General features: G+C 36.3%; 1 protein-coding gene across 1 annotated transcript in view; it reads left to right on the top strand.

Annotated features, from left to right (window-relative positions):
- The window catches only part of LOC113802641 (kinesin-like protein KIF12), a 108,095-nt gene that overhangs the window by 87,556 nt on the left and 8,039 nt on the right, over nt 1–12,500 (top strand). Inside the window, exons 13-21 of the mRNA XM_070128353.1 lie at nt 1,258–1,362; nt 1,799–1,913; nt 4,242–4,328; nt 6,125–6,270; nt 7,072–7,157; nt 9,104–9,136; nt 9,614–9,752; nt 10,784–10,941; nt 11,162–11,320. Of these exons, the coding sequence (XP_069984454.1) occupies nt 1,258–1,362; nt 1,799–1,913; nt 4,242–4,328; nt 6,125–6,270; nt 7,072–7,157; nt 9,104–9,136; nt 9,614–9,752; nt 10,784–10,941; nt 11,162–11,320 (1,028 nt within the window). The remainder of the gene's footprint in view (nt 1–1,257; nt 1,363–1,798; nt 1,914–4,241; nt 4,329–6,124; nt 6,271–7,071; nt 7,158–9,103; nt 9,137–9,613; nt 9,753–10,783; nt 10,942–11,161; nt 11,321–12,500) is intronic.

Here is a 12,500-nt window from a genome sequence, read left to right as displayed (position 1 = left end):
GTGGGGAGGGTTTGGGAGGGGTGGGTTTGGATGTGGGGTGGGTGAGGGGTGGGTGTGGGTTTGGGAGGGGTGGGTGTAGGGTGTGGGAGGGTTTGGGTGGAGGTGGAGGGTGTAGGGTGGATGATGGTGGATGGAAGGGTGAAAGGTGGGTGATGGGTAAAGGGTGGATGAGTGGGTCATGGGTGAAGGGTGGGTGAAATGGGAAGGGTGGATGGGTGTAGGGTGGGTGGGGGTGTGGGTGGGTGAAGGCTGACGTGGTTGGGTGTAGGGTGGATGGTGAAGGGTGGTGGGGTGTAGGGTGGGTGAGGGGTGGATGGGTGGGTTTAGGTGGGTGAAGGGTGGGTAAATGGGTGTATGGGCAGATAGACCAATAGATAGATAGGTGGGTAGGTGAAGGGTGGGTTTTCGATGAATAGATGAGTAGGTGGGTGGATAGGCAGATAAATAAACAGGTGGGTGGATGCATGAATGGATGGGTAAACAGGTAAGTAGTTAAGTAGGTAATCATTTCTATAGAGGGACTGACAGACAATATATCCTCTAATATGTATCAAATGTATATAGAATTCTAAAAAGAATTACTTCTATTTATTTTTATTTTTATGTAAATACTTTGACTTCTACTTTTATGTAAATACTTTTATTTCTACTTCTATGTAAATAGTTATCCTACTTTTATGTAAATACTTTTATTTCTACTTCTATGTAAATACTTTTCCTACTTTTATGTAAATACTTTTATTTTTACTTTTACGCAAATACTTTTTTCTACTTTTATGTAAATACTTTCATTTCTACTTCTACGTAAATACTTTTCCTACTTTTATGTAAATACTTTTATTTCTACTTCTACTTAAAAACTTTTCTTACTTTTATGGAAATACTTTTATTTTTACGTTCATGTAGATACTTTTACTTCTACTTCTATGTAAATACTTTTTCTACTTTTATGTAAATACTTTTATTTCTACTTCTACTTTTATGTAAATACTTTTATTTCTACTTCTACTTTTATGTAAATACTTTTATTTCTACTTCTACTTTTATGTAAATACTTTTATTTCTACTTCTACTTTTATGTAAATACTTTTATTTTTACTTTTACGCAAATACTTTTTTCTACCTTTATGTAAATACTTTTATTTCTACTTCTACGTAAATACTTTTTCTACTTTTATGTAAATACTTTTATATAAATACTTTTACGTAAATAAATAAAAAAAAGGAAAATAGTCACGTTCCCATTTCTCCCTCCAGATCGCCTGCGCGTCGCCTGTGAGAAGCAATGTCAGTGAAACGATAAACACTTTCCGTTATGCTTCTCGAGCCAAGAGAATTCGAACCAAACCGCTCATTATTATGGTAGGTGTTTGTTTGTTTGTTTGTTTTCTGTCTGGGTCTGGGTCTCTCTTGTTTATCGTTCTCTCTGTAATCTATCGCTATCTTTCTCTTTCTTTCTCTTTCTCTTTCTCTTTCTCTTTCTCTCTCTCTCTCTCTCTCTCTCTCTCTCTCTCTCTCTCTCTCTCTCTCTCTCTCTCTCTCTCTCTCTCTCTCTCTCTCTCTCTCTCTCTCTCTTTCTCTATCACTCTCCTCCTCCCCCCCTCTCCCCCTCTCCCTCCCTCTCCCCCTTTCCCCCTCTCCCTCCCTCTCCCCCTCTCCCTCCCTCTCCCCCTTTCCCCCTCTCCTTCCCCCTCTCCCCCTTTCTCTTTTTCCTCTTTCTCTCTCTCTTTCCGCCCATCCCTCCTTCCAACCCGCCCACCCCTCTCTAAAACGCCCCCTCCTCCGCCCACGCCCGCAGGACCCGAAGGAGAAGGTGATCCTGAGCCTCCAGCGGGAAGTGAGTCTGCTGAGGGAGGAGAACGCCCACCTCAAGATGCTCCTCGACCTCGCCGACGTCCAAGAAGGGAACCAAGGTGCGTGGCGGCCTTTTTGGGGGTCAATTTTTTTTTTTTTTTTTTTTTTTTTTTTTTTTTTTTTTTTTTTTGGTTGCGAGTCGTTCTTTTTTTCTTTCTTTTTGGGGTTAGTTTTGTTTGTTTGTTTTTTGTTGTTGGTTTATTTTCATTCTTTTTCAATTATTATTTTTTTCTTGCGAGGCGATCTATTTAGGGGGTCCTTTTTTTTTTTTTTTTTTTTTTTCTTTTTGCGCAACGATATTTTTTGGTCAGTTTTGTTTTCTTGTTTTTCTTGGTTTATTTTCATTTTTTATTAATTATTATTTTTTTGCGTTCTTTTTTTGGTCAATTCTGTTTTGTTTTGTTTTTTTGTATTTTTTATTTGGTTTGGTTGTTATTTTTTCTATTTTATTTATTTGTTATATTTTTTATTCTATTTTTGTATTATTGTTTTCTTATATAAATTTTGGTTTAGATTCATCATTTTAGGTTAATTCGAGTTTTGGATTCTTTATTTTTTGTTTTGTTTATATAAATTCCAGTTTTGGATTTTCTATTTTGTTTAAATAAATTCTGGTTTGGATGAAATATCTTAGATAAATTCCGACTTAATATTTTTTACATAAATTCCGTTCAGATATTTTTTAGAGATATTCATTTAATTATTTAGGAAAAAAAAATGTCTTGAGTAATTTATATAAAGGTAAATGCTATTTTGGTTTCATTGCTTTTAAACGAATTCTGTCTCGGATCAATTCTTTTAGATCAATTTTGTCTTGGATTATTTTCTTGATTGATTCTGTCATAAATTCCTTCCTTTTGGGATTTGGGTCAATGCCATAGGATTAATTATTTTGGGGATTAATTCTTTTAGATGGATTCTGACTCGAATAAAATGTCTTGAATAAATAACCTCATTCGAAATAATACATTTTTTTTATTCAAATGAGAATCAATTGCTTTTGTTGTGAACTTTATATATACACTTATGAACTTCTCAAAACTTATGATGAACTGGATGATACATATCTAGATAGCTTCAGTTATATTAATTATCTATCGACTTATAGTTCCAGATATATTAATTATCAAATATTAATTATCAAATATTATTAATTATCAAATATTATTAATTATCAAATATTATTAATTATCAAATATATTAATTATCTACCAACGTATAGTTTCAAATATATTAATTGTCTATCGATGTGTAGCTCCAAATATATTAATTATCAAATATATTCATTATCTGCTAACGTATAGCTTCAAATATATTGATTATCTATTGACGTATAGCTTCAGATATATTCAATATGAAATATATTAATTATCTGCCAACGTATAGCTTCAAATATATTAATTACTATCGACTTATAGTTTGAAATATATTGATTATCTATTGACGTATACTCCAGATATATTGATTATCTGTCGATTTATAGTTTCAAATATATTAATTATCTACCGACGTATAGCTCCAAATATATTAATTATCAAATATATTAATTATCTGCCAACGTATAGCTTCAAATATATTGATTATCTATCGACTTATAGTTTCAAATATATTGATTTAGATTGGCGTATAGCTCCAAATATATTGATTATCAAATATGTTAATTCTCTGCCAACGTATAGCTTCAAATATATTGATTATCTATGGAATAGGTTCAAATATATTGATTTATATTGACGTATAGCTCCAAATATAATGATTATCAAATATATTGATTATCAAATATATTAATTATCTGCCAATGTATAGCTTCAAATATATTGATTATCTATCGACTTATAGTTTCAAATATATTGATTTATATTGACGTATAGCTCCAAATATATTAATTATCAAATATATTAATTCTCTGTCAACGTATAGCTTCAAATATATTAATTATTCTTCGGCGTATAGTTCCACATATATTAATTATCTGTTGAGGTATAGTATCAAATAAAGTCATTGTTAAATATATTAATTATCAGTCAACGTATAGCTTCAAATATATTAATAATCTACCGGCGTATAGCTCCAAATATATTGATTATCAAATATATTAATTCTCTGCCAACGTATAGCTTCAAATATATTGATTATCTATCGACTTATAGTTTCAAATATATTGATTTATATTGACGTATAGCTCCAAATATATTGATTATCAAATATATTAATTATCTGCCAACGTATAGCTTCAAATATATTAATTATCAAATACATTAATTCTCTGCCAACGTATAGCTTCAAATATATTGACTTAGATTGACGTATAGACGTATTATCAAATATATTGATTATCTGCCAACGTATAGCTTCAAATATATTAATTATTCTTCGACGTCCCACAGGAGAGGGCCTTCCGAAGTTAGACCGAGCCAAGATTACCAATGGCCTCGACACAGCAGCCATGGTGGAGGAAGACGGTGCAAGAATGGGTAAGGTTTTGTCCCATTTTTTTTTTTTTTCTTTGGATTTTTTTTTTTTTTGGGGGGGAGGGGGGAGGAGGGAGGGAGGGGGAGGTGTAATAGGCGTCGAGACATGTTTACGATATTGAGAAGTAGATGGTTATTGACGTAAGGAATGTTTAGACATATGTTTTGGTGTATCAATGTCAACATGTCATCAAATATTTTTTTTATTTTCTTTCATAAGAGGCATATACGTTCCCACACATAAGATAATAGATTACATTAAAGCATTTATAATATTCCCACATAAGTTATTACCAAAGACCCACAATATTCCAACAGTGCATCCACAAACACTATATTTTAACAATACCCACAATATTCCCACGGTGCATCCACAAACACCATCTTTTAGCAATACCCACACAATACCCACAATATTCCCACAGTGCATCCACAAACACCATCTTTTAGCAATACCCACACAATACCCACAATATTCCCACAGTGCATCCACAAACACCATCTTTTAGCAATACCCACACAATACCCACAATATTCCCACAGTGCATCCACAAACACCATCTTTTAGCAATACCCACACAATACCCACAATATTCCCACAGTGCATCCACAAACACCATCTTTTAGCAATACCCACACAATACCCACAATATTCCCACAGTGCATCCACAAACACCATCTTTTAGCAATACCCACACAATACCCACAATATTCCCACAGTGCATCCACAAACACCATCTTTTAGCAATACCCACAATATTCCCACAGTGCATCCACAAACACCATCTTTTAGCAATACCCACACAATACCCACAATATTCCCACAGTGCATCCACAAACACCATCTTTTAGCAATACCCACAATATTCCCACAGTAAATCCACAAACACCATCCTCTAGTATTGTGGACCTGAAGTTTCCTACAATACCCACACAGCAACATACACATATCCCACTTTCAAGCATATTTGAAATCAGCCACTGTACCCACACTCTACATCCATACAATCCATTCAAAAACTTTTTCCCAGTACCCATTCACTGCATCCATATACCTACCCTCAGAGTTGAAATCAACCACAATACCCACATTTATCCACATACCCCACCCTCATAGTTGAAATCACACAATACCCACACACTACATCTACACACGCACCATCCTAATACTTCCCACAATACCCACACACACTATATCCATATAACCCACTCTCAAGCATATTAGAAATCACTCACAATACCCACACCTTCCACAATGCCCACACACAACGCCCACATACCCCACCCTCACAGTTGAAATCACCCACAATACCCACACATACCCCAACCCTCACAGTTGAAATCACCCACAATACCCACACATATCCACACACCCGACCCTCACAATACCCACATACCCCACCCCACAATACCCACACACATCTACATACACCACCCCACAATACCTACATACCCCACCCCCACCGTATCCAACACACTACACCCCCACAATACCCACATACCCCACCCCACAATACCCACACACATCTACATACACCACCCCACAATACCTACATACCCCACCCCCACCGTATCCAACACACTACACCCCCACAATACCCACATACCCCACCCCCACAATACCCACATACCCCACCCCCACAATACCCACATACCCCACCCCCACAATACCCCAGCCCCACAGTATCCAACACACTACACCCCCCCCCTCCTCCCCCATCGATACCTCTCCACAACCCAAACTTATCCACTCCCCCTTATCTTCCCACCTAATTCTCTCCCCCCCCCTCTCCCCACAGAACCCCCACCAATGCCCTCTCGCCAAGGGTCGTTCAGAGTGGACAAGGACAAACTCACGACGCTGAACAACCAAGAACTCATCAACCTCGTTCAGCACTACATGGCTGAACACGAGACAGTCAGGAAGGAGAACAAGGAACTGGAAGTAAGATATGGTGGTATACTTTTTTTATTTTTTATTTTTTTATTTTATTTTATTTATTTATTTTTTTTTTTTTGGTGGTGGTGGTGGTGGTGGTTTTGTTCAAAATTGTTTATTGATATGGTTGATATTAGTTATGTTAGTTGTAAAAATTGCTGCAGTATCACTACTACTGTTGTTCTTATGATTATTGTTATTATTATTTTTATTATCATCATTATTATTATTATTATCATTATCATTATTATCATCATTATCATTATCATTATCATTATCATTATCATTATTATCATTATTATTACGAGTATTACAATCATCAAAGGAGCAGATCATCATCATCAATGTTTTTATGATCATTATCATGACCATTGTCATTGTCAGTGCTATTATTATTACTACGAGCAGTAATAATAGTAGCAGTAGTAGTAGTCTTAGTAGTAGCATTTTCGACATCATTATTATAACAATTAGCAACATTATCAACATTGTTATCATTGTAATTATCACCGTTATTACGACCGCCATCATCATAATTGGCGTTAACAATACCCACACAATACCCACAATATTCCCACAGTAAATACACAAATACCATCCTCTAGTCTGTATTATATCTAATTATATATCTAATTATATATCTAATTATGATTATATATCTAATTATATATTTAATTATGATTATATATCTAATCTGTATTGTATCTCTAGATATCTATTATGTCTTCGCAAAATTTCACAGCGTTTGGATAAATCATAAGCTGCAACAAAATGGTGTCTAACATATATATTTTTTTCTGTTGCAAGGATGCAATGGCAACTCTCGTGCGTGACCAGGATCTCGTGTGCAAAGAAAATGAACGACTTTTGAAGAAATTGCAAGAACTATCGAGGTAATTTCTTGCAATTTACATCTTTTCTTGTGTTTTGTTTTGATTCCTCTTATTAGCTTTATTATTTTGTGTTGTATTGTTATTGTTGTTGAATGTCTTCCTTCTCTCATTTCTTTATTTTTCTTAATGTTCTCTTTTTTGTATTTTGATTCTTGTTCTCCATAATTTATTATCACCGTCATCATCATCATTATCACCATCATCGTCACCATTATCATTATCATTATTATTATCTTTATTTTTATTGTTTACCCTCTTCATTATCCAACTCACTAATCATTTCTCCTTTTATCATTTTTTTGTCTTTTCCTCGTTTCTTGTCGTTATTTCTTTTCCCGTCTTTATTCTCCTTATCATTTCTACCATCATCATTATTCCTTACTATCTTCATTTATCTTTTTTATTTCATTAGATCTAACAACTTACTGACTTTCTATATTTGTTTTTCTCCATTTTACATTTCTTTAATTATTTTCGTCTAATGACACTCTCTTTCCTTTCAAATTGCTTTTAAATTATCTAAGCATGTTTTAAAGACATACATTCGTCTATATCTTTAAATAAATATAATCACAGCTGTAATAAAAATGCTGATAGTATTTGTAGGTCGCTTTGCATGAGGAAAATAAATCTGCTTGGTTTAGATCTAAATAATTATGAAGATGATTTTGGCATGAAATAACGACTGTGAATTTTGTATAAATTTTCTATTTTTTGTAGTATTTAGTGGTATAGAATAGGAAAAATAGCGGTTATGTATATATATATATATTTTTTTTTTTTTTTTTTTTTTTTTTTTTGCCCTATATTTAACGGTATTTTGTATGATTTTATTTTCTTTTTTGTAGTATTTAGTGGTATAAAATGGGAAAAAATAGCGGTTAATATTTTTTTCTTTTTTGTCAAATATTTAGCGGTATAAAATAGGGAAAATTGAAAGAGAAAAAGGATGATATTTAGTTCATATTTTAAAAAATCCTTTGTGTTCAGTATTTAGCGGTATGTAATAGAGAGAAAAATGAATCAGGAAAGGAATTATATTTATTTATTTTTCTTTTCTTTTCTTTTTTTATGTCCAGTATTTAGCGGTATAAAATAAGGTAAAAAAAGAAAAGGGTTAGTATTTAGTTAACATTTTTTTCCCCCTTTGTGTACATTTAGCGGTATGAAATGGGAAAAAAATAGAATAGTTAATATAAATATTTTTCCCCTTGTGTTTAGCTGTATGAAATAGAAAAAAAGTTGATATTTTTCCCTTTTGTTCTGTGTTTAGCGGTTTGAAATAGGGGAAAATGATATAGAAAAGGATTAGTATTTTATTAATATTTTTCCCATTTTGTCTAGTATATAGCAGTACAAAATATATATACAAGAAAAAGAAAACGGTGATGATAGAAGTTGAAGACAATGATACAATTTAAGTTTATAAACAAATCACTTTTTTTTCTTCTTCTAAGTATTGCTTGCATTTGTCTTTCAACTTCTCAAGCATGCCCATTTTCTTGTAGGTTTTATGATTATAGTATCTTCGTGAATCAATAGATATCCTTGCAATCTCTGCAATTGTATTTTATAACTGCCTTTGTAACAGTAGACCTTGCAACAGCTAAAATGCATCTTATAAATGCTATGTTCCTCTTCTCTCTCTAAAAGTAGATTTTGCAACTTCTGTAAATTGCATCTCATAATTTGTCTCTAAAAGTAGGTTGTGCAACTTCTCTAAATTGCATCTAATTTCTCTCTAAAAGTAGATTTTGCAACTTCTCTAAATTGCATCTAATTTCTCTCTAAAAGTAGATTGTGCAACTTCTCCAAATTGCATCTCATAATTGCAAGTATTCCTCTTCTCTCTAAAAGTAGCTCTCCTTGCCACTTCTGCAACGGCATAACTCACTCGAGAGCTGAGCCACGAAACACTTAATTCTGCAATGCACGTTTCATTTCAGTGGCACGAGTACTGAATCGAATGAGGAGAAAGAGTGAGTATTCTTTTGTCAAGAATTGTTGAGGAATTATTTTTTGTTTTATTTCTTTTGATTGATGAGTGTGGTGTTATATTGTATTGTATTTTATTGTATTATATTATGTCATGGTAGGGGAGTTGGGTGTGTGTGTGTGTGTGTGTGTGTGTGTGTGTGTGTGTGTGTGTGTTTGTGTGTGTGTGTGTGTTTGCTTGTTTGTTTGTATGCACGTATATATGTTTATACATGCATATGTGTAGGTAAGTACAATCCATGTGCATTAATAACCAAACACACATACCCACACTACCACCCGCATCACCACAACCCCCAAAAATAACCGACCAATCAAACCCAAACCCCAGACACACGGCCCACCACGATTCCACACCTTCACCACCTCATATATATATATAAAAATCTAACACATATATCTAACTCCATCTCCTTTCCTTCTCCTCCCCCCCCTGCCCCCGCCCCTCCCCCCTTCAACAGCATGACCCCCCGCCCCCCCACGCAGCGTGTCACAACAGCCGGGGAGGTTCTGGACTCTGCAGGAAGGGCCACCTCACTTCCTTCGTCGCCCAGCTCGCAGGTGTGGGTCAACCCGCTCAATGACACCAGCCGAAGGAGGGTATGTGGCGGTTTATTTTCTCGGTTTATTTGCCTATTTTTTTGTCTTTGTTTTGGTTGTTTTTTGTTTTGTTTTTTTTTTTTTTTTTTTTTTTTTGGGGGGGGAGGGATTTGTATTTTTTTTTTGCGTGTTTTTTTGTGGGGAGGGGGGGGGGATATTTGTATTTTTTCCCTTGTTTTGTTCGTTTGATTTGGTTTATTTTCATTTCTTTTGTTGTTTTTTATCAATCATTCGTATTTGTTTGTGCGTGCGTGCGGATGTTATTTGCATTTTGTTCATATATTCATGTATTTGTTTATGATTGTCATATTTTGTGAGGATGAGTAAATGTATGTTAGATGTTCTGTTAATTCTATCGTAATGTTTCTGTTACGAAATTTCGTACACACTGCAACTGATAAAAGATTGACAAACAAGGAAAAAATCCATCCACATTATAGGAAACAAAACGATCGATAAAAAAGAAAGAAAAATGTCATACGAGAAAAAAAACACGAAAATAGAATACCAGTAAAAAAAATCACAAGCCTAAATTAATTCCACATTACGAGAAACAAAACAAAACAAAAAAACATCGAAATTAACAAAAACAATAACCCAAATCCCCTCCCACATTACGAAAACGATAATAAAACACTAATAACGATCAATAACAAAATCAATAATACCCTACAACATAAAAAAAAAAATAAGACACCACTGCCCCAAACCCAGACCCCCTACCCCCCTACCCCTACCCCAACCCCAACCCCTACCCCTACCCCTACCCCTACCCCTACCCCTACTCATACCCCCACCCATGCCCCTACCCATACTCATGCCCCTACCCATGCCCCTACCCATACCCCTACCCCTACCCATGCCCCTACCCCTTCCCCTACTCATGCCCCTACCCCTGCCCCTACCCATACCCCTACCCCTACCCCCGCCCCTACCCCCACCCCTACCCCTACCCCTATCCCTATCCCTACCCCTACCCCTACCCCAAACCCATACCCCGAAAAAGCCAACATGTACTGAACACGTTTCAGGAGTCGCCGGGCACCAGTCGGTCCACCCCGGGCACGAGCAGGTCGACCCCGGGCAGCAGAGGGCGCAGCGTCCCCGACTCGAAGGGCTCGCCGAGGAAGGGCAACCGCCTCCCGGACTCCATCAACAAGGAGCTCGAGAGGAGAAGGATTGGGAAGAGGTAGGGACGCCATTTTTGTTGGGGGGTGGGGGGTGGGGGGGGCTCTTGGGAGGAATTTCTGGTGGGTTATTAGGTTTTCCATTATCTGTTCTTTAGTTATGGGTAACACATAGGTATATGCGCACACGCACACGCACACGCACACGCACACGCACACGCACACGCAATTTCTACATACAGTCCAAGCCAGCATAACCCCTAACCCCTTTTCCACAACCAGCATGAACGACCTCAGCGCCCCTGGCGGGAGCAGCGGAGGGCGGAGCACAGGAGGCCGGAGGAACAGCTGGGACGGAGAAGACACCTCAGGACTGCCAGCTGTGAGGCGGCCACCGGTCAAGAGCAAGAGCATGTCCCCGGGGCTCAACTCGACGAAGAGGTAGGGTATCTGAGGGGGAGGGGTGTCTCTGAGGGAAAGGGAGGGAGGGGTAAGGGGAAAGGGGGGCGAGGGAGGTGGTGGGACTAATTTTTCACCCTATCCTGTTGTAAACATGTTTAGAACCTTCTTAATTTTCTTTCTCTCTTTGTCTCTTCATTTCTTTGTCCTTTTTATTTTTTTATTCTTTTTTTAGATGGCGTGAGTGATTAGCTTTCTGCCGGGGTGGGTAGAATATATGTATTTTGTTTAGTCGGAGTTATAAAGGAGTAAGAGGTGTTATTTTTTTTATTTCTCTTTTTTCCCTCTCTCTTACTTTTTTTTTTGCAGGTCCAGGATCCCAGTTCTAAATTATCGTGAACTCTCGTGGCCATGAAAGTGTCTAAAAAAAGCAAATAGTGTATAAAACAAACTCAGAAAGAGAAATATGTATACACAGACTACAGTGGTCTTCCCAGTCATACATCATAAACACTGATCCTACAATTTTGTTTTCGGAAAAAAAATATAGCACTTGTAGGCAGATTTTCCTCACCAAAATTCTGTTATCAGTAGTTAGAAACTTCAAGATTCTCCTTTTCCAAAGAGAACAACAGAAACACGAAAACCAAATCGAGTGTCAGAATAGAAACGATATATTGTGCATCCTATTATGTAGAGAATTCCTAGAGAGAGAGAGAGAGAACGATAATGTAGACAAGGGGTTTCTACGCTAGTTTGACATCCCTTCAGTAAAGGCGACCTCGTCAGAATGTTGTGGCAACACATGACAACCAGAATACTTAAGATTATAGACAGTCAGAAAAAAAGAGCAGGAAGGTATTTAGCTTTGTGGCAGAGGACTATCACCTTGCATCATTTTGGGTGAGGCATAGATTTAAAGCATTATGCATCGCACTAGGGACGCCTTTTAGGAATGACTATTAGCACATCAGCATTGAGCTCACTCTCATATTATCACGGTCTTCCCTCAGTCTCTTCCTTCCCTCTTGTTTATCTTGTCTTTACCTCTTGTCACTGTCACTTTTACTACTACTGCTATTACTATTGTTACTACTATTACTACTACTACTATTTTTACTCCTTTTACTCTTACTCATACTATTACTACTACTACTACTGTACTATACTATACTATACTATACTATACTATTTTATTACTATACTATTACTATACTGCTAC

This window comes from Penaeus vannamei, chromosome 12 (genome assembly GCF_042767895.1).
Source record: "Penaeus vannamei isolate JL-2024 chromosome 12, ASM4276789v1, whole genome shotgun sequence".
NCBI classification, from domain to species: Eukaryota; Metazoa; Arthropoda; class Malacostraca; order Decapoda; family Penaeidae; genus Penaeus; species Penaeus vannamei.
Note: the sequence above shows the minus strand (reverse complement) of the source record. Positions and strands in the feature narration are given on the sequence as shown.